The following is a 23,676-nucleotide window of genomic DNA, read 5'->3' on the forward strand; positions in this document are numbered from 1 at the left end:
GGTCCTGATATCTTGACTATGGTGGTGGGATCCGATATCAGCCGTTACCCTAACACTCCCAGGCCCACCTGTCGGGGATATTTGCACAAACGAACACAGTCAGCGATACTAAAGGGATGGAGGAAGAGGTGGTTTGTGCTGAAACATAATGGCCACCTCCACTATTACAAACACAAGAAGGTAAGGAGAGAGGCTGGTGAGTAAGTAAGCTGTATCCTGAACTAAGTACAGCACGTTATCTTGGCTTGCAGGACTTATGGAATAGCACCAATACTAAAGATGTTTCCTGTGTGTGGTGTATATAGAAGGCCCCTTGGGCAATTCTGTCTTCCTTTATCTTACAGATATAACAGATATTAACTGTCAGGCTTTGATGGATTCACATTTAATCTCATAGTTCTAATACTAAAGAAATCTATGAACTGAACAGGCTCTGGGAGGCTTTGGAAGAGAGGAAATAGTTTCAGAAGTATAGGAGCTTTATATTCCATCTACCATTTTATGAATTTTTTTAAGCCAACGTAAGCATAAGTTTTCTCTGTGTGTGTGGAACTGTACAGAGAGATATGGGGCAGGCTCCATTTTCTCAGTGTGCTAAAGGACTGTAGCACGGCTCAGTGCCTCGTTTATTCTCTGTCATGTGAGTAGGGAGCTGTATCCACTCTTAAGCGCTGTATAAGGCTTTACTTCAGCTAGCTGTAGGCTTCTTAAAAGGCATAAAACTGGTGCTTCATGAAGAATAATACCTTACTTGGCATTATACTGAGGCTACCACTTCAATACGAAGTAATTTTACAATCCCCTAGCGTAGCAGTGAGTCTTAACGGCTTAAAACCAATGGCTTCAGCCATTGCGTCAGCTATAAGTAGGTAGAATACTCAAATATGTATTTGCCACAAAAAATAAAGACATGACTTTTTTTGCAGTAATTTTCAGTTTTTCCTCAAAATTTGTTAACTTTAGGGATCTTTGTTTTACAAGTTCACATGAAGTGCCTGCTGGACAGTTCCTCGAGATGCCAGTGGGCATGTTTCAGCCAGTATCCGGCAGGTGGAGTATTTTGATAATAGATATTCTTCACTAAGGGGAAAGGATGAATTCACCTGCTATACAGTAGCATCTTACTGTAATTTGCGAGGCAGTTTAACAGGTGCTGCATGTAACTACAAGGTACTAATCCCTTCCTTTGTATAACTTCGTGATGAACTTATTCATGTAGGAAGTTACATTTATAAAATTAAACAGGTTTATTTCAAAGCCTGCAGTCTGTTCAGAACATTTTGTAGTAAAAAAAAAATCTTGTAAAAAAAGATCCAAAATGATCCATTAAGCATTCATTTTCATCTCATTTCAAGCAAACTTCGTAAAGCTGAGACAATTTGCCCTGGTGAGGGATTCTTCACTACACAAAGTTCACGTAACTTCCAGTAAATCTTCTAGCTAAATCTAGGAATGACATCAGTGGAAATACCAGCTTAGAAATAGGCAGAAAGGGATTCGTCTCTCTTGCACAGCTTGAACACAGGCCAGTGAAATGCACCTATGCCCGTCCTTAATAAAAAAAATTACATTAAAACCTAGGGATGGCACCAAGCCCACGTTAATATTACGCCCTATAAATAGTTTTGGCCTCTAACACACTCACACAGTTTTTGGACAGCACAGCATGTAGACATACCAGCACAGACTTGTAATGCACATGAATATAATCTACACAACAATAAGATGTAAGGGAATTTCAGCTAAAAGAAGATGGGGGGAAGATGGGATAATACAACAGGCTTCACTCCTAAACATAAACCTGCTTTTGTATTGCTTTCTCTACTATGTGTCATCTCTCTCCATTCCCTCCAGTCTTCCATGTATATATTTCATTTTTGCATGCTAGCCTGTTTAGTCAATTTTACATTAATAGTAGTGCCAATCCCCAAAAAAGAAAAAAACCTTCTCCTTTGACAATTTCTCCTTTTCAGTAAAATGCTGGAGACCAAATTTTTACTTGAAAGATGCTGGTGCAATGCTTCCCGAGAACCATACTTTGAGGGCTTGGGAGTCCATCTTCCTCTACAGTTCAGGATCTCTGATAACTCACTGCTATGCATCTGGTCTCTCCTCTTGGTAAACCTAAGCATAGAGTTTCATGGACCATACTATTAACGTGAAGAAAAAACTCCCATGAGGCACTGCAAGATCATATCCAAACTAAAATTAGTCAAGCTTTCAGGCATTCAAGTCTCTTGATCAAAACCAAACACTTCTGTGGGAAAAAGACATTTTGCTAGAAGTAGCTAAAAATTGTAGAAAGTGCCTCCTTGTCTACAATTTTCTCTCCCCCTGACATTTTCAGCAAACAGCCTGGTAGACTTATTTCCCTGCATGTGCCATGACATAAACACTAGCCAGCTTGTCAAGGTCATGCTGCAGAACCACTGAGCTTCACAGATATACAACAAAGCAGTCTGGCTTTCTGTCATCATTATTTCAGCACCAGTTATTCTAGTCTAAAAACAAAAAACAACATACGCTAAAAAGGATACAAACATGTAGGAACTTTTTTGCTTGGAGAGAAGTTTTTATTTTACCCCTAATCAGGTCATTCATCAAATTCTTGAAATGTAAAGAAATCTAATTATGCCTTTTAAACACTCTCCACTTCCCAATCAATTAACTATCCTGGAAGAAACAGTGTTATATAAATTGGATTAAGGATTAAAAGGTGCCCCATAATCTTACATTCATTTGTATTTAATTGATTTGGTCTTTTTTTTCTTTCAATCATTAGATTTATTTTTAAGGTAATTTTTTTTCTTCCCTACCTACTCCTATCTTGTTTATTGCCTTAAAAAATAGCTTCCTGAATCATCCCAACCTTGTATTTTGATGGCAGGCTCTTCTGCATTGAAAACACGCCTTTCCTTTTGTTTAAAAAAGGTACATAAATTTAAAACACTGCATAAATATTTTGTAATAGCAATTACTACTTGTTTTCTTGCATTACCAAAGACTAATGCCATTCAACAACTTTTTGAAACTTTTCATACAATTTTTTTAGCTCTCCCTCCCTCCCGCCCTCCTTCTCTTTCTGGACTCCAAAGAACACTAAAATATTACAGTACTTCTTAAGTACCTGAAAGCCTGAGCGCCCTTCACTGCTTCAAGTGCTCACAGGGTACTCTGAAGAGGCCTTTAGTAAGATAAAATGAAAGATGCTTACATAAGGATGCAATTCTTCACTACTGAAAGATACAATGTCCAAATCAGTAAGAAGCAGCTGAATTGGACCCTTTGGCACTATTTCTTTCTTTTGGGTATGATTTCTATCAGGGCACAAGAAGAATAATGTAAATAGATTTTGCCTATCCCACTTCCTTTTCTAAGAGAATTACAAATAATGTTCTTAGTTTCACACAAGATTTATATATCATGTCAACTATGAGATTAAGTTGGAAACATTATGTTCCAGGCCTCATCTCACTTAGGAAGACAAATTCTTTCAATAGGTGAATATAAGATGTTCTTTAAAACAGTGCATTGAAGGCAATAGTAATTCAGGGAGACAAAAGTAATTCAGGATAATCTGCATATCACTGTCCAACAAACTTACCAGATTTATCAATTTTCAGGTATAACCAGGGCTTGATTTTGATGTCAAGGTCAAAAACTTACATCGGTGTAATTCCAATGACTCGAAAAAGGTCATGCCTGATTTACACCAATGTGAGAAGACCATCAGGACTTTATTTATGCCTGAAATGGTGCAGATCATGTTTTGTGGTTGAGAAGGTAAAGGGTTTTTTATCATCTGTTTTAATTCATACCAACAAAAACAGAGAGCTCCATTGCCTCGTCATTGCTATTTACAGGCAGAAATTATCCATCCTGAACTTCCCTTTTCCCACCCACGTTAAAAGAGAAATTGATGTTCCTAGAGCATTTTACATATTGATTCACCCATGTAATTGCTGCTGTTTCAGACTCATCTCTATCCCATCACATATTGGTGAAGTGATAAACATTGCAATAGATTCAGTCACTTTGCCTACAAGGTCATTTTGTTTTCCCCTCTGACAGATGATGTCACTGACCTTGATTCTACAAGCAGTTAGCCATATGAGTAACTAAATATATTTTTCATCTCAGTGGATATAGCTGTGGTTGCCAGCTCATAGCAGGAATATGAATACACTGGGTTAGATCCTTGCTTGGTGTAAATTACTGAGATCAGTGGAGCTATAATGTAACAGCTTTGCCTACACTTTGCAGCAGTGGATTTCCATCCTACACTCCACAGTCCTGGTCCCACATCCTCCAGACCACTGGGCTTTCTGAGTGCATCATTTCCATCCCTGCCTATGTGCCTTGGATTTCCTCCCAAGGAGAGAAACAGTGATGTACACTCAGATCTTATCCTGAGAAAAGGATAAGATCAGTCTTAGGTTTCTTCTTCATGAACTTACACATTTCTTCAAGGAAAGTTGAAGGTACATGAGCATATGCAAGTGTTGATGCTTTCTCTACAGATAGCAGTGTATGCTTCCCTAACACTAGCATTTGCTGTTCAGCACAATAAGGTGATCACAAAGTCACCACAATGTGTCTATGATGAAGACTGCAGCAGGACAGAAACACCTGAATCAACTTTAAATAAGAAAAGAAAGATTATGAAAGCAATCAGCCACAGCAGTAGAGCACTGCTTCAATAGGTTAAATGAGTTCACACAGAGCTCTGTGCTCCAGCACCAAGTGGCTTCTAGAACCTGCCAGAACTCACAAAGTTAACAATATGTTTCAGCTTTCAGGATAAAAAACACTAGCCATATGAAATTTGTTAAAAAGAAGGAATAGAAGGCCTGGGACCAAAGTATGAATGCGCCAACAAGGCGCACAAAGGCTGTGGAACATGCACTCCTCTATCATGAGGACACTGCTGCTAAAGAGAGTGTTCTAGGTTCAACAGGAAAGCACAAGCATAAAGAAAATGTTACAGCCAAAAATATACTACTCAAAATTCTTCATTATAACTATTCACAATGTAAGAAGCTCAGCTAATTAAAGCTGAATACAAACATAATCTTAAAGAAGAATTATACTAATATTTACAAGACTGCTAAAAATACCGGCCAAAACTAGCATTTCCTAATTTCATCATTGCTTTCTTGCTATATAAGATCAATTAAAAGAAAATATAGCATGTGGCTCTCTGGGTTAAAGAAGAAAAAAAGAGTTGATAAAATTAAAGGAATTAACAAAAGAGCATGTGCTTGTAACAAATATCCTAGTCCCTCTCTATTTTGTGTCTTATTATGTCTTTACTAATTATTTCCTGTCTCTTTGCCATGAATAGCTCCTGGGAAAGAGGAAAATGAGACAGAGAACAAATTTTGTAACTGAAAAGGAAAATATGAAATGTCATTCAGATTATGTTCTAGGGGAAGCTATAAAGATGTCTGGCTCCAAACAGGAAAGTATAGCATTAGTGTATCTCCCTTGCAGACATCGTCTTTCCCAGAAATTAGAGACTGACGTATTCTATGCCGTATTCAGCTCTGTCTGTCAGGTGCTTACATTACTTTTGCCATTTATTCCATTTCCCTTCCCACTTCCCTCAGCTAAGAATGATGTAGAGCAATGGTAATTAAGAATAAATAACTAGAGAGGATGGTTTTCCTAGCAGTATTTTGCATGGACTCAAGGTGGGAAAGTCAAAAGAAGGAACTGTGATAGGAAGGAAGTTAAAGCAGTTAGGTTGGAAGTCTCTGTCCTGACAGTAAGAAATAGAAAAGTGACATGTTTTAGAGATTCAGATGATTTAGAGATTCTTATAAGCAACTGAACTGTGAGTGAACAGAAGCAAATTCTCCTGCACGCACAAAACCTCAGAGAAATGGCCTTCCATATATGTTTGTAATAGTTTGAAGTATGCTATAAGAGAACTGCAACAGATACCTTCGAGAAATCTCACTGAACACACTGGAAGCAGTGAAGGGGAGGGGTATGCATTTTGTCAGCCTTCCTTGTGGTTACATATAACAATATCAGTTTAAAAAAGAATTATGATTTGCATTTCTTAGGCTCACAAGATCCATGCCTCTAGGAAGCCTTCAGGCATAGTGTGAGTAGGACTAAGTAAAAGTTTCTCTGGGTTGAGGGCAGGGGGAGGGAAGAAGCACCTTCCAAAACAACCAAAAGACCCCTGTCTAATAAACAACTGTTCCATCACCTCAGTGATCAGAGGTTAGATCATCTTCCTATTTCCACTACAAAGCTGGTCCATTTCAGTAGCTCAACATTATCTGGTCTTCTCTGTCTATGACAGTTTAACACAGCCAGCTAACTGGTATCTAAATATTGTTCAGATAATCAGACAGCACCATTTTCCACTCCAGGAGTCCCTAACCTCCATTGTTTTTTTCCACGAGAGGAACGTCGCCTTCCATGGATATTTTTTAGTTACCAGGGTCTCTGTGAAGGAAACTGCTTGCCATTCTTCAGTTGTCTCTGTCAGTGCATGTTTGTGATTGTAAATTGTTCCCTTCTTGCTCTCTTCCTTATTCAGGACACCTAGAAACTTACAGTTGGCTGCTTGTTTTTATTTCAAACAACAGTCAACAGCAACATTTACATATATAGTGTGACCAGCTGGATACTGGTCTTCTATTTATCCTTTGCTCATTGCATGACACATTACTTTGCACCCAGGCCTTGCAGAACAAGTGAGGGCCCTCCCAGAACAAGGGAAAGCCCTCCCTAAATAGAAAGAGGAAATTTTAATGCACATTTAAATGTTCCCTTTTCTTTCTACAGTTGTCTCCTCTATATGCGGGAACGGGGCATTTGACAGAGTGTGTATTTGCAGAAATTTGAGACTCAGACTCTACGGTACATACTTCTTGGGCATACTCTTAAGATTGCTCCCAGTAGAACAGAATAGCAAGAAAGAAAAGATACTTTTAAATTATCTTAATTTTTGTGGTATATAAGGAGTCCAATTATTATAGCAAGAAAGAAATCCCCTGCCTACCATGTGTGGACCTTTCTCAGCATTTCAATCTATGACAAACATTCAGTCCTTTGTTCTCCTGTACAGGCCTATGTATTCATTGCTAAGCCTAAGCACTTTATATAAAAGGCTTAGCTATAAATAGATTTAGGTCTAAGCCATTGCTCATAAAGATACCACTTCTATTTGTTCTTCATTCTTGCTTGAAGCTTTATCATCACAGTCTGGGAGCTGCCACATTATTTAGAGCTGGTATACAATCTGATTTCTGCTGTATGTTTTCCATGACTCCCATGGCTCCAGGATATATTTTTCAATTTACATTTAAGAAGCTGCTGACTCCTACGTTTCCAGTATTTCCCTTTTATTCTTTTTATTAATAAATCATAAATACTGCTGGCTGACATGATGCATAAGTTAATTTTGGCCTACCAACAGACTGCATATGCTGACCCAGAGAAGAGTCATAAACAGATACATTACTTGACCTGATTCAAGTTTTTTCAAAATGTTATCTCAATCGATAGTTCTTCCTATAAAGTTTGGTCCTGCAAACTGTTAATTACCTTTTGTGCAATTAAATGCAGCAAAAGAACTCAACCAGAACTCGAAGACTAATCATATCAAAGACCACCCAATCACACGTAAGCTGCCAGTCAATACAGCCAGGTGTAGGATAATTTGGATCTTCAAATCAGAGGTTTTGCCTCTTCCCCCCCCCCCCCCCGTGATCTTGATATTCAGTACATTTCTATTCTCTCTTGTTTAGATATCAGTGGTTTAAAACAAAACAAAATAAAAAACTAAAACATTGTAGTTGTATTTGAGAAAAATACCATACAAACAGATCTGCAGTCTAGAGTTTTCTCTTTACTGACACGTGCTAGTCCTTTCTTCTGCCTTAGCCTCTCCTATACACCAATGCGTCCAGCTCAAAGAAGAAACGCAAACAGGCTCTGGTTTTTAGTTCCGCAACATACGAAGAGTAAGCCTAACACAAAGCACGTTTTAGAGATACTACTAAGCAAGCAGCACCAGAACTCAGGGAGAGGCCAGACAGAGAGGAACAAAGTCACAGGTGATCAAAATGTTGTGAACTTAAATGCCAGGGAGGGTCATAGCCATGTCAGCTGTGATGGGGAAAGTTGGGCAAAAAGGAAAGTAAGAAGTGAAAAAGCTGGAAGCAGGGAGGAGAGAGGTTCATCTTCTAGTCTAGTTTAAGAAAACAGGGGCACAGCAAGGGAGATATTTTAGATATACAGCCAAAAATTCCCTCAAGTCACTACTGACCTGAAACCAATTTGAACCAGCGACCTAGAGGTGACTACCTTACACTTTCTACTGCCAGTCCCCTAAGCTAGCTAGTCCATCATTTTCTGCTTTCTAGCACTGATCAGTTTTTCTTCTGTGTTTTGGATTCCTTTTAATATTTTCTAGGATTTGATTTTATTTTCTGTAAAGTTATTTTTGTCCCATTTCCCTAGTCCTTGCAGTCTCTTGCACAGCTTATTTTTAATCTCTTTTCATTGTTTTTTTGTTGTTGATTTTGATTTCTTTCACTGCAGATAGCATGAAATGTTCATGTATCTTTTCAGCCTTCCTTTCTGATAGACAAAGCAGCTTAACTAGAACAGCAAATATGATTCTGCTCAAACAGGATCCCTTGATCGCAGCGAATCATTCAGGAAATGCTATGAATGTCCTTTGTTTTCTGGAAGTATTTACACCGAATTAGATAGGACTGGTTTATGAGCTCCCAGCTACGTACCCTATCTTAATGGCCTTTTCATTCAATAAAGGAAGGAGATGCCTACTTTCCTTTTCTTACTGCTCCCTTGCTTCAGCCTGTCTTTTGGTCATAGATATACTTTGAGATGGGTTTTTTTTTTTTTTTCGCAAAAACATTTCCCCAGAAACTCAGGTCACCTGAAGAAAACTAGCAGCAAGGGAAGGGCTCTTTCAGCTGTTTCTATTATTCTCAAATAGAACTTACCAAAGGAGAATATGCTTTCTGCCCACTGCCCAGAGGTTAAATCCTGTGGACCACTGAGGATCCATGAAACAACAGATAGGAACCTCCAGAGGACTGTATTGTTCTTAACCACTTAATGCGGGGAACATAAAGCTTGAACCCATACCTTTGTTCCCCTTCTATAGGCTAGAAAAATCTTTTTGACTTAAGTGCAAAACAGAACTGTAGTAGCTACAATCTGAACTAGTTCATTTAAAATCTGTACCATATATATCATCAACTTAAACAGTAGCACATAGTTGTATTAGGTACCATAGTGACAGTATTGTCAGTGGGCTGCACTCCAGACCCAGGCATACCAAATAGCTTTTATAATAACTTTTTCAGTTATATGCCTTTGGCACTGTTTGGAACAAAGGGAGGTTTGCCACAGAAATGCTCCCAAGATATTATTCCTGAAAGCCCCCTCAGTGAAAAGTGTCTCTTCTCTGGTTTATCAGAATTAGGAGAGCATGTTTGCCTTTTAGTCAATAAAGAATATTTGGTCTCACTTTGCAACGTATGCAAATCCTCAAATCCCTCTTATTCCTTGCCCTGACATATTCATTTGAAATGGAGTGGACATAAATCATTCCGTATGCCACAGAGTATTCATTCTGCCTTCATTCTAGACAGCACAGAGTGTTCAGAGAAGGAGTTTATCAGGATGTGCAGTTATAGTGGTCTCACAGCCATTTCAGCATCTTCAGTGACTATTGCCTTCAGGCTGAGACAGGCAACAGAACCCAGACCATGGACAACCGAATCCTAATGAATAACACTTCATCACTCTAGCACACGATTCTCTATGCTGGGGATGAGATTTGGAGTCTCAGTATATATTTCAGTTATGCTACTGTTGCAATGTAATTTTGTGTCTGAAGGTATTGTAAGTAAAGTAGGTCATATGGCACTGATGACTTTTAGGATTGTCTTCAGCTACTGTATTGACTTTACTTCTGCATTTTAAAAAAGTGGAAAGCAGAAGGATCAAGGAAATGCATTCATGGATGTCTATCTGGCACTAGTTTTCAGTATTGGGACCTATTTTTTTTCCTGCAGAAAATGCTTGTACAGAAGCAAAGTGATAATTGCATGTGTTAATGAATATACAAGAAAATATTCAAGTATTTAATATTCACAGGAGGATATTTTGCTTATGAAAGGTTATGTACATTTTTTTAGGCCAAGAAAAAAAAAAGGCATTTGTAATTCAGTTCCTATTGATACTGTGTAATTAACTCCCAATAATTTATTTACAGTATTCTATGAGACTCCATTTTTTGTGCATTTTGCAAACAGTACTAATGCTCTTCACGCGCCCTAGCATTAACTGTTGTTTTCCATTTTATCGCTGGCAAATTTGATGCAATTGTTAGAGCTCCAATCTTAGCTCTTCAGAGCAAAGGGGCTTAGAGTATTGTTTAAAATAAAGACAGAGTTCACTATCCAGATGTGTGCGCCTTTGTTTTCAGTTAAGACATGTACTTGGGGGGTTGGGTTTGGGGGTGGGGTGGGGCAGAGAGCAGGGAGAATAGCTGTTTCACCTATCTACTTATATTAAGGAGCTTAATGTCTTCTTATAACTACCCAAAGAGAAAGGCAGTGACAATACCCTCCAGTCTCAAAGAGCTTTAACTCAGTCCACAACAATACTGTACAAAAGACTTTGCAATGATTTCCATTGAATGTTGTCTGAAATGAATGGGGAAAGATACTCAATATACTGATATTTAGGGCAACTTTATAAAGGAGCTGAAATCCAGTCTTTTAAATTATGCCTGCTATTTTCTGAATATAAGCCTTTGTTCCCTCTATCTGCACATGTGAGATGAGATTTTCAGCATAACTCCAGATTTTGAGCAGCACAGCCTTGTGAAGGGGCTCATGCTCCTAAAGTTCTTCAGTGCCCTTTGAAAATCCTGCCCTTACTTAACTGCACTCTCAAAAGTTGGAATATTTACAAATAGCTAGCAATGTTTCTGCACACAAATACAACCTTTGATGAAGCAAAAATGATTAAGAGCCAAAACGCAGATGGAGATTTAGAGGGTGTTCAATTATTTTATCTTTCATGGCTCCATCATAAGTATTTTCTGGGACTACTGATCATTAAAGCAAATGATTAGGAGGATGGTTTCAAAGGCATAAAATCTTATCACCAGATTTTATACCTTTGAATACTTCTCTTAGTTTATCCCAGTCTCACAGGGATCAGTCTTATATCAATTCTGAATTTTGGCACAGCCTTCCTCTCTCTAATTATAGGATGAAGGGAAATGCAGGCCCCTAGAAGTAACAAAGTTGGAAGGAGCGGAAATTGGTGTTGACACCAGTCTGGGTAAACCATTTGTTTTTAAGTGCATACCTCAAAGTGGAAACAGGATTTTCTACTTCTGTGCAACTTCTAACCAAGAAATGAAGAGGTAAGTGATCTTTCATTTTACAAGGTCAGTTTTATTATTTCAAGTTTGGGGAGAGAGGGAGTTTAAATTTTTGGCATGTGTTCACAAGCTCTATCTTAATCAATAGGAAATAAACCCTGTCAGCTACTTTTGGGAAAGTTGTTGTTTCTGATTTTCATTTGCAGAAGTCTCAAAAACTATTTTTCAGATTCATAGTTTATCTTTTTTTTTTTAAATGAGAAAAGAAATAGCTTTCTCGTCACGTCTTTAACATTCATGTTCTGTTCAAGCTTGAACAGAGCCTGAATACTTTATTTCAGTGATCTCCAGGAAAAAAAAAAAAAAAAGAAATCTCCTCCCATATTCTCATTCCTTTGCCCCCATTTCTTTATTCAGATGAACTGTACATCTTCCTGTGGATCTAAGCATGCTTATCTGTCATTTCACACCAATAGTCTATCTTTTGCCCAGCAAAGACTGCACAAGTAATAAATGCAATCCCATCTTCCACTTCCCTTTCTGTCATGCTGTCACATTATTATTTTTGCATTTTAAAACAGACAGCCCAGAAAAGCATATTGGCTCTGACAATGGGAAAAGTGTTTGGGCTTGTCTCAGAGTTAGACAGACTTTAAAATTATTCTTTCTCCATTTCCGTAAGACCATAGCTGACTTAAACAGGAGACACCAAAACCAGGCAAAACACAGGTAACAGCTTTTTAGGCTTTACTTTCAAAATGTACTAAAATCTACTCTTTCCCCATTGTTTTATTCTGTTTTACCAGAAATATAAAGATATGAAGCAGATGATATTTGCTAAGATTGATTCATCCCTCCATCTTTTACAGTATCTTAGTACATGGCACTGACAGTTGTAATATATGAGCACTTCCCACTTCCTGTTCCTATACCAGCCACAGCACACAAACAAAAGCTTTGCCAACAGACGACTCTATTTTGTAATGTCCAATTTCACGTTGTTTTAAGTTTCCCACAAATTCCTAATCTGCATTATAACAAAGACACCAGAGGAATGATCATGTGAAGACATTTCAACATGTCAGGCTAAAATTTATAGATTCACCTTGTCTGTAATAGTGCCCTAATTTATTATAACACCTTATACAGCAAGCTATGAGAATTATTTTCTGAGAGTTAGAAACATTTACTTAGATTTAATCCACTGTTTATCTACTTTGAAGCCTTGAATCTGTCCTGAAAATTGCACATCCCTTTAAAAGCTGTCTACATCAGCAAGAATTAAAAGAGGCAGTGAAACACATTTATTCTGTTCTACCAAGCTAAGCTATTCTCATTTTTGGTCATTTTATAGGTGGCTGGAGGCTATGGATAAAGCGGTGCATCCTGTGCATCAGGTAATGCTTTATTTATACAAGAAGCAGAATGTGTAAAGTAGATTGTGCAGAAGACAGAGACAGATATATCTTGTACATTGTCAGGTGCAGACAGCAACACGGAAGCTGGTCTGAGCTGCTGGGATGTGAATCAGCTCCAATCTAAAAGCCATATAAACACATTATTGTGCCTCAGCAAATATGTTTTGCTGCCATATGGTGGAATGAATCAAAATGTTCCCCATCCAGATATCAGCAGCTTTAAGCTGATTCAGAGACATAACTTACAACGAGGGTAGCTGTGCTGATAGTGGGAAGGCAGGAAGGGTAGCGTGCGCAGTGGGGTGAAGACTCTCTAGCAAATGGTCCGGGGCATGTTCCACCCCAGGTAATGCTATTTGGAATTAAGGGTGAGAAGGGCTGTATCTCCTTAGGTGTTCCCTGCAAGTCTGCCTCGATTCTTGAGGCCATCCATTGTCACTTCTGACAGAATATTAGAAAGGGGTTTTTTTCCTGGAACTGTTTTTTTTCTGTATTTTTAGAGATAAGACACAGATAAGGCTCATCTCTCCATCTCTTCATATAGCTGTGCTCTCTGATGGCCCATGTGGCTGAGAAAAACACGGTCATAACTGATCCTGAGCTGCTACAGAGGGACCTTGCTCAGCCCAACGTGATTCCGTACAAATAGTCCCCAGCCTTCCCCTGAACTGGGAGCTGCAAAACTAATTTTGGTATTTCCACGGTTGGGAACAATCCCCGTATGCAAAGGGGTTAAAGCTACTTTAGCTTCCTTTTCCTAGTAAAGTGGCTGCAAACTTCTTATTCTTCCTTCCTAAAGATACGCCTGTCTTTACAAAAATATGCTGTTCACCTGTAAAGTCTTTTTTTAATAAGGTTTAGCTACTGAACCAGCTTGCTTCTTAGCAGAAGGAATGTGAGGCTCAAATGCAGAAAAAGTATTACTGTCTATATTTTTTGCAGAGGAACACCATCAATAAAGAAAAAAAAGTAAAAATAAACAGACTTAAAAATAAATCAATAAAAATAAGAAAATTGTAAGTTACAAATGATATCCTAGGTTAATGCAGTAGGAAAAAAAAACAACAAATCATTTTACTTTCCTTGCTCTCTCAATGCAGGACACATGAATAACTCCTCCAAGCAGTATGTTTTAGTGATAGGTTTCTAAACACTGAAAGGAAATGTTTGCTGTTTCTTTAATACCTTTTCTACTAGAATAAAATCAGTCATGCATACATTTCTTTCAGCTTCAGTTTTTATATGAGATTATCAGTGCAAAACCTAATTTGTGTCCAAGGATATCCGACCTGCCACTATTTCTTAGAAGAACATAAAGCAGAAGAAGTGTTCTTAGAAGAACACTTGAAGCAGTAAAAATAAATCAAATAATTTAAAATATTCACTGTGCACCCAAACCAAAGAATAAAAAATAACCTGAGACAAAAACTAGGAAAACGTCACACACAAGAGAATAAAACATATTTAAAAAAATCTTTAGTGTAACATGCAAAAATAACCTGTAAAGTAAAAAGGTCCGACTTTATACATACAGAAAACTCTCTCATGCACTCACACAATAAGTTGGCTCCTTTCTCTGCTACTGAATCTTGTTTTTGACTTCTTTATCTTTTTTAGCAAAAATATCCTTTTCTGAGGGAAATTTTGTTTTAATATGTTGCTTTCATTGCCCAACGTCTGTCCTTAATGAAATTACTTCCAACTAGTTTCTTCCTCCTGTTTTTAACTGGACTTCAGCTTAATAAAAGAAAGCTTTTTTCCCCCCCTATTCACTATATAATTCGTTACTGAATTTTTAGAATAGCTAGTGTATTACAGGTGGGCTCACAACAGAATGATTTAACAGACTAATATACTGACACTATGTCCTCCTGATGAACCTACAGGGGTATCTATTCTATGAATATATCTTGTATTACTGAAGTCATCTATTGCACTTTGCTGCAGAAAGTCCCAGCAGGTTTCCAGTTCACAGCCAAGAATACAGCTAGCTATATTTTTTCAGATCTTTTCTCCATCACTGGCTTGTCAAGGATAAAAAAGAAATAGCATAAATAAATGCAAAAGAAAACCCCAGTGGAAACAATCAGGATGCTATTGATATTGTACACATTCTCCCCAAGGATTTCAAATGACAATGATACTGGTTGATGCAGAATTCAAAAAAAAAATATATATGTGTGTGTATGTGTGTGTGTGTGTGCGTGTATTGCAAATAAACAAAACACAGTAGGTTTTTTTGGAGAGGTTGAGTTCCTAACACCTTTTAGATTTAAAGGAGAGAAAGAAATGCTTTAATGTCATGTTAGACAATTTGGCCTTATTAAACAACTGCTAACTTCTTCCTGACTTCTTTTAGCTTCTCTTACGCAAATAGCCTGTACAATGGAAAGCCTTGTGGTTCTCCCCTCAAAATGACAATAGAATACTTTTAGTAACTAAAGAGACTGTACTTTCTTGAAAGGGATAGAAAGGCTTTTCACGTGTGGCATCACTTCCATCCAAGCCTGCATGCTGTATTCTGGCCTCAGACACTCCTGCGTTTCCTCTGGAATCGCGGAGGGTAGAAGGTGAACCTTAGCTTGCCAGGTTACACAGAGTAAAGACTGTTGAAGTCAATCACCACAACAGTACAAAAGCCTTCTTCATACAGCTTTGAAATATTACTGTTTCTACTGGCAGAACTTGAACAGAAAAATAAAATAGCTGCAGAAAGACAAGCCATTATTTTAAGAAGGAAGAAGCAAGTCACTGTTTGCTATCAAGTGTATATTTTTAATTATACTTTCAGAGTTGTTGACTTTCCAAACTGCTCCAGCAACAAAAGCTAATTTCCTAGCAGGGGACTAGAGGTAGCGTCTTCTTGTAACAGCGGATCCTCCTTAATTTCTTACCAGAAACTATTAAGCTTGTGCTTACTTTATAGAACCATGTCTGGGTAGATGTCACACTGCATAACACCACACTGCCACCCCTGGCTATCAAGAACCCGGAGTGCCTCGGGCTCCTCCACCAGCTGGAGGGAAACAAGGACGTCTGGGTTCAGCACTACTGCATCCTGAAGGACGGCTGCTTGTATTTCTATGCCACTCTTCGCTCCACACCTGCCCAAGGTACGGATGACTACTGGATTGTAGATGACTGTTAAAGCAGGAGTGTTTCACTGCAGTTTCAAAATAATGAAAGTTCCTGAGCAGCAAATTCACTCTACCTGTTCTATGAAGGTGAGGGTAGGAAGAGCAAATTAGTCTGTTCTCACAAGACAGCCTCTTCGTTCTCCTCATGGTCCTTTCTTTACTTTGTGCAGTCTGAATTCATTCCTGAACATAGCTAACCAGGATCCACACGCTCGACCTCGGGAACGAGGGGTCCGATGTCTGCACTGAGGGCACACGCTGCTGCCGGCTGCCTGCTACTGCCTGGTAGATAACACCCTCAGAGGGAGGGATATTATTAGCTAGGGCTGGTTTCTCTGCGATCAGGCAGTTTCCACATGGCTTTGGCCAAGAAGCTCCACCCAGTGGCCCACTGGCTTGCCCTTCTGCAGGGGCTGCCTGTGGTACTTTGCAGTTAATCTGCAAAAGCTGTGCTGCCATTTAGCACTTCTCCCGGTAACAGAGGAGGCTATCCAGCCGCTCTTTGGAGACAGCAAAGTGAGGCTATTAGGGGTCAATCACAAGGGACCCTGGAGCAGAGTTTCAGGCGCTAATGAGAATCTGGGGCCAGCACAGCTCTGAGAAAACTGACATTTAAAATAAAAAAGAGGTACTCCAGGGAGAGGGGGTGGGTCAGGACCTGTAAATTCCCCTTTCCTGGCCTAAGGAAGTTGGCAGTCAGAAAGGAAATGCTGTTGAACTCTCTGCGTACCAGTCAGCTTTCAGTTCAAAAGGGAAAACTTTTCTTAGGGTGTATGCATTTTCCATATGATCAGTTAAGAGGCTTTCCATTTTATAGTCTTTCACATTTACATAGCGTTTTCCATCTGGAAAAGGCCGTACATGTGAAATGATCAGTGATTTCCTACCCACGTGACACTGAGGCTAAGACTTGCCCAAAGCTAAGCAGTGAGTCAGTGGAAAGGCAAAAATTAGCTGTTATGTATCTGTGACACTCAAGCCCATGCTCATACTGCAAAATATGCCTATTTGGTGTTTAAATATCCTACTACATACAAATTCTTCCATACTGTAGTGTTTTTTTTCCTCTTGTTGTTGCAGCTCCTTGTTGTTCTTTCCAATTTCACTACAGATTCTCACTCCCCCATATAATTTTTCAATGAGGTAGCATTAGTTTGTTGCTCTTGTTACTAACTGAGAGAGCCAAAAAAAATACACAACTTGAAGTCAGTAACAGAAGCTTTCAACTGCAGTTGATCAGCTCCATAGCTCTTTTTGGCTATTCACCATATAAGTGTAAAGTGAACTCATACACTGTTAACAGTGAAGTGACATCTGAAAAAAATATGGCTAAAATGAAATTGTCATGAAAAACAACTTCTGTGTGAATCCTTTTCTTCCTAGATAGCTAGTGTGGCCTGCAGTGGTGCTCCAATAAATAATGGGAGCATTTCAAATAAAGAGAACCAATGCTGACTCTAGGATTTTTTTAAATTTTGAAATGTATATCCTTTTCGTTTTTAAAGGAAAAAAAAAACAAAAGCTAGAAAAAATATTTTGCCACTTAATATTATATGATGGGCTAACTTATTTCTGGGAAGAAATCACTAAAACTATATTGCTGGTTATGTGCTGGCCAGAGTTAATGACTGGAAATTGGGAAGACTGTACTAAATATGGTCACTGTGTTGGAACTGCACATACAAACTAAACTGTCATATACTGATAGAACAGGTATAGAGCCCACTCCATGATGCTAATATTATTTTCATTTAAGTCTCTCGTTCATATTTCACTTTTTACAATGAACTAGAAGATAGACTCAGCTAACTATTATTTCAGTGTGCATAAAATGATGGGTCTAAAGTACCTGACAGATTAAATGAAACTTCAAAGGTTTACTTGAAGCAGCTTCTAGGTTTACTTGACTAAAATCAAACCCCTGAATCTTGGAAGGTCATGCAGTTTTCAGGACTAGAGTTCTGTCCACAAGAAACTGACTGTAGAACGTACCATGAGGCTATCCTGAAAATTCACATCCATATTCCTTCTCAGTCTTAACTTTTAGTATGGCTTTACTTTTATATAACGTTAAGTACGGCTATCCTTCAAATAATGATGTGGCAATGTAACTTTCTTACTAAATAGATTTCCTATTTTTGTAGTCACATTCACACTTGCTGATTTTAGAGACATAAATGCATTTTTATAGCTTTGTATTCCCATTATATCTGTCAAGCCAGCGCTGCCAAGACAGAATGAGCTGGAGTGAGTTTTCATAATGCAACAGAACTTTCTTAAGTTCCATTAACTTGACAATCAGATACATCTGTGCCAAAACAAACGGGAGCACAAGCATTAGCTGAGGGTAAATTCAGTCTGTAACAATAAAAAGGCTTACCTCCTGTACACTGCTTTTTATCCAAAGCGTAGACCTTTCATAATGAAGACACGAGGCAGAGCTGCAAGAATTCAGCTGACCTCACAGAACTCCAATTGAATCCCAAAGCTGGCAGCTGAGGAAAATTTAAAAAACTGCTAAAATTGTAAACAGAACACTTCTGATCAGGCAATCTTTTAGACAGAATAAACATGGAATTGTACATTATTTTCAAGTCAATTTTTGGAATAAAACTAAAATTTTGCATTTTTCAGCATATCACTTTATATGTAAATTCTGCATCATTTTGTGGAAACACGCAACGTAAGGAATCTGCAAATAAAATTTGTAAGAATTGTCAGTATGCTTGTAATTGGCAGCAACTTCACAAATCGTGCCAACGTTATACCAAATGCATGCTATTTCTTCTGTCCAGGTGGCCTTTATCTACAGGGCTATATTGTGAGTGAACAGTCTCTGGGCTCCAAGAGATCTGTAATTGAACTCAAACCTCCATCTGAAGAGTTTAAAACCTTCTACTTGTGTGCAGAGAATGTGAATGAAAACAAAAGGTAAACTGAACTTTTTGTTTCTATTCTATTTGCCAAAAATTCAGGAAAGCAGGAACACTAGAGTTTGGGAAAATCTGGCAACAACTTTTCATTCTGTTTTCACTTGTTCCCCCAGATTTCCCTTTAATTCTAGTTTTAGTCACACTGCAGTACAATATGTTGCCACATGTGAGTCATCAGTTCTGTTATTGTCGATGCTGGAATTACAGCGAGGCTCAGTTGTAGAGGTTCAGAAAGGAACCTTGATAGGGTGCCTTCCACAATGGTGCGTGGGTGATTACACTAAACAGAAAAGCTATGGTACCTTTCACTAGAGAAGCTCAAACTAATGAAAAGTATATCCTCCTCGTTCCCAAGGATGATTTACTTCCAGCAATGATGATTATAATTAAAAAAGAAAATTAGTCTATGAAATCATTTTCTAAAGGTAAATTCCATCATCATAATCCAGCCAAATTCTAAATGCTGTCAATGGCAATTCTGCTTGTGTAAAGCCTACTAATTATAGGATTTGTGTTTTAATTTAATGAACAAAAGACAAAGCTATTCAGTATTTTGGAAACTAGTGTTGAGATATGTTGCTATTATAGTTAACTCCTTCATTTCATGCCTTTCCCCAATCCACTTACTAGCTGCATACACAGTAACAAGACTGCACAAACACCACTTATAAAAGACCTGTTTCAAAGAAAACAAAAGTGCATACGTACCGCTCAGTAGGAGACAGTTGTTGGTCTTTCCTTTCTTCTAGGTGGATTACAGCTTTAAAAGCTTCAATTAATAAATGGTTACCCCTACACCAGGCGATTCAAGATTTCATGAACAGACCACTGGAGGAGACAAGGATGTGAGAAGAAAGGTCATTTTCCATCAATTTCTGTTTTTCATTAAAAATTTCATGCTATGTCTTATAATGACTCATCTTAAAAGATGCTCTAGCAACAGGTAATCTTTAGCATTGCTATACATTCACATCTTTTGTAAGCATTAGTAAATAAAAGCAAAGCAATGTTGTCTTCTTTGTGGCTATTTTTATTTTGTGTTTCTACTCAACTGCAAGGTTCCTAGGCCAAGGATGAAGTTACTTTGGCTTTACAGCAGTTAACTGACATTAACTTTTACCTGATATAGCCAAAGCAGAAAGCACTGGATTTCAGTATATATTTTGTTCCATCTGATGTTTTATAGCATCATTTTTTGTTTTGTAAACACAACCTTTGCAAAGTCTTCTGCTTTTCCTCCCAGCTGTTTCATATCTGGGTTTGCCTTGAAGTTTCCAGATGGTGCCAAGCTCAAGGTAGGGACAGGCCAAGCTGACGAGACAATAACAGCTACGTACCGTTACAGCATGACTGGGGGAATGAAACGCATTCGTATTATTTGGATGAATACTTTTGTTCTTTAATATTCTATATTAACATAAATTTTGATTTTAAAATGGTTTCGATTTGGCCATCTTCCATCACAGCACATCACATTTATGGAGAGAAATCAATTTGAGAATTCGAGACACTATTTCCTCCAAAGTTAACAGTAAGAGATAGCACCATAAATCTTCATCAAGGACATCAGCGTTAGACATCGACAGTAATTACAGCTGATCATATACATAGTATTCTGTATTATTCTGTAACAGTAAAAGAATTCCTCCACTGAACAAATCTGGGTATTCAGTTTCCAAACTTCCCAAAATATCAATTCAAATAAAATAATAAAGATTGGTTCCAGTTACTTATTGAACCCATGTGCTAATTAAATATCTCACCTTGGGAGATTTACAATTTAGAGTTGCAGCACAGTACAGAAAGGAAAATAGAACACGGTACAGAGAAAAAAATTGCCTGTTCATGAGCTTCTATTACAAGGTTCTGATATTTGATCTTTTTGTCAAACTCTGTAGACCTTGAGCTCACTCGAACACTCCAGAACCTCAGCTACTGGCTAGCCCGTACTGTCAGCCTGAAAAAGTGGACCACAATGACAAAAAAAAAACCCTAAAAGGCAAGTGGAGCTCCCCCACCCACCACAGATGTATTTTTTAAGCCTCTCTACATTTAAGCCAGTCTGAGGGAGACCAAGTCATTAGCTTTAAATGCTTGAAGCAATAGTACTTCAAAGAAAGCTATTAAACAGTCCAAATGGTTTGCAGCAGTGGTTTGAATGGTTTAACTCAAAAATAAGAATAATTAATTAAACAGTATAAGCGCTTTTCGCAAAGCACGTACCAGCCCCTAAACATGTTAACACATTTACCTCAGAGCACAAATTTGTACAAAGTAAAATGTATAAATGTATTTGAAAGCAAGTAAGCTTGGGCCTCATGGTCATGTTCTACATCTACTGCTAGTATTTTGAAATTTTCACATTCAGAAATGAAATTCACATTTCCACTACAGCTGTTAGAACAAGTACTGCAGCAGGTATAAATGACTTCTTTTTCTTACTCTTTTGCATGGGAAAAAGTAACACATACGAACATGCCTTGCTTGGGTCAAGTACAAATGCTGCTGACTTGAGACTAACAACTGTTAACATTTCCTAGGAGACAGTTCTCCAATTTAGGGGGACTGTTTAGGGAGAAGAAGCAGAAAAGAAACAATAGGTAAAACAAAGGCAAACAGAAAGGACAAATGCATACTCCATTAAAAAAAAGTTACAAAAATGAATACTGTGCGGTTCACTGGTCACCCCATTATAATCTTGTTCAGGCTCTGATCCGACCTCCCTCTGGGAACTAGTTGTTTCTTCAACTGTTACTAGGTTACTGGAAACGCTTTTCTTCTTTAACAAGTGTAACTGAAGCCATCCTCAGACAAAAGGACAGCATCACCACGTTTCTTGTTTGTGTAAAGCTTTGAAGACACATATGATAATATATGTGGCACAGAGAACTGACAGTGATGAAAGACTCAGTAACCTCAATAACAAGGTGCAAAAACAAATGTGCTCTTCAGTGTGGGTAAAGGTTACAGGATACGGCCTTTTCACGTACTATCTCATCAAATTTTCATCATTATAAAGTGCTTCATACATTAGAAAAAATCTCCTGCTTGGACTCCAAAATGTCAATAATTTCCAAGGTATTTTAATATTGCATTAGTGATTTGTGCTTTGTTTAATTTGTCGTATGCAACAAATATGAAACCTTGAAAATGTGCTTCCTCTCAGTTCCTTAGTTGGTGCAAGTTTGCCTCAAAAATGTCTCAAGTGAAGTCAATACAATTACAGTGCTATAAAAATGTACAAGTAAATAAAGACTCAACCCATAGTTTCTTTTTGTTGGAAAGCTATGTATTTACACAGCAGATTTTTTGGGGCTGCTTTGTTCTGCTTAATGGGCAGCAGAACAGCAGAGTTTACTGAGATCTCTCTGTCTGATGGACCCAAGGAAGATTAGTGTCTCTTTTCTGTGATTTTTAGACTTCCAAAATTAAATAAAATGCATAAATGTAGTAACTTGTACTAATAACTCACCTTTTCTCAAATGTCTGTAAATTTTTGAAAAATTGAAAAAATTATATAAATTATTAAAAAACATAGCAGGCCTTGGAAGTATCTAGCTTTTAACCCCATAAAAATTGAGGAGGTGCCAAAGAAAAACTTTCCTATTGAGCCAAGGCTGGTTGATCACCATACATTAGAGTAGAGATCAGAGTAGCCTATGGGCTGTTCTCATTTTTCTATTAAGTAGCTATAGTCCCAAGGATGCAAGCTGTCAGCCAGCCGTTTTGGTGGCATACTCCTTCTCTTGGCATTTTTAGCAGGGCTAAAAGCACTTTGAAAAATGTATGGAGGTATTTCTGATGGTTTGTTCCAATTGTGTGAAAATTCTCATAGTAAGCTAGAGTTACTGTATCTGATTCTGTGGTTATTTTTATTTGTATTCACACTGCTCCTCAGGCAATAGTTTCCTGCATTGTCCTGGGATTTCTTCCTGATCCAAATGCGTTGTCCAAAAGGAATTTTTTGAACATTTCCAATGTACTTACAACTTTTTTCTCCCGTGTTTTTTCACTTTCCTCTGGAGTTTTAATTACTTTTGAGATCTAATGCTAATTGGATAACTGTAGTTATAAATAGCAATATATAATTCAGTGTTCATGCATGAACTTTGTCAACCTAGTTCTGTGATCTCCTTGTCACCGAGATATATTGCTACCTTTTCATGTTTTATTGACTTGTTTTCCCCTCTGGATTTTTTTCCAAAATACTCAAGAAGTCAAGAATTATTTTTCTAGATTTTTTTTGGTGCGCCAGTTTGTTTTGTTCTCTTTACACTCTTATCTGCCTCAAAGCTGTAGTTAAATTTGAAAACTATCAGCAGTTTGAAAAAAAAAATCTATTTCAATATTCTGAGTATTTACCAGGTACTTTCTGTATTACTGCAGCTCTCCTGCTAAAGTGAATTTAACATTCATTTAACATCCCATTACCACAGGATTTGCCATGCTAGGTCAGACCATCGTTTATCAAATTGAGAATTCTACATCCTGAGATGCGCCAGACGGAGGCAAAATAAATAAATAAATAAATAAAGCTGTGCACAGCAAATTGTCCATTCCTGCACACAGAGGATAGAAATCCTCCCTGAAGCTTATAGCAATCAGCTTACACCTTCAAGTAGGAGAAACGGTTCACTGAGCTCGGCATACGTATGACTACAGGACGAACATTAGTCATGGTCACAAAGTCAGGCAGACCTTAAAAAAAAAAAAAAAAAGAGATTGGATTGTTAACTCTACATGTGGTATTTTTTATCATGAAGTATTAATAATTTCTTCTCTATACTGAACGG

At 37.9% G+C, this 23,676-nt stretch overlaps 1 protein-coding gene across 5 annotated transcripts in view; it reads left to right on the plus strand.

The window, feature by feature from the left end:
* LOC104140165 (uncharacterized) overlaps window positions 1–19,921 on the plus strand; it is a 60,677-nt gene extending 40,756 nt beyond the window's left edge. For all 5 annotated transcript variants that reach the window (XM_068924942.1, XM_009668748.2, XM_068924944.1 and 2 more), the window contains 6 exons: window positions 2–180; window positions 11,280–11,437; window positions 12,750–12,792; window positions 15,740–15,926; window positions 18,746–18,881; window positions 19,633–19,921. In XM_068924942.1, the coding sequence (XP_068781043.1) occupies window positions 2–180; window positions 11,280–11,437; window positions 12,750–12,792; window positions 15,740–15,926; window positions 18,746–18,881; window positions 19,633–19,732 (803 nt within the window). In that variant the 3' untranslated portion in view covers window positions 19,733–19,921. The remainder of the gene's footprint in view (window position 1; window positions 181–11,279; window positions 11,438–12,749; window positions 12,793–15,739; window positions 15,927–18,745; window positions 18,882–19,632) is intronic.
* The last annotated feature ends 3,755 nt before the right edge of the window (window positions 19,922–23,676 follow it).

The sequence above is a fragment of the Struthio camelus genome, chromosome W (genome assembly GCF_040807025.1).
Source record: "Struthio camelus isolate bStrCam1 chromosome W, bStrCam1.hap1, whole genome shotgun sequence".
Taxonomy (NCBI): domain Eukaryota; kingdom Metazoa; phylum Chordata; class Aves; order Struthioniformes; family Struthionidae; genus Struthio; species Struthio camelus.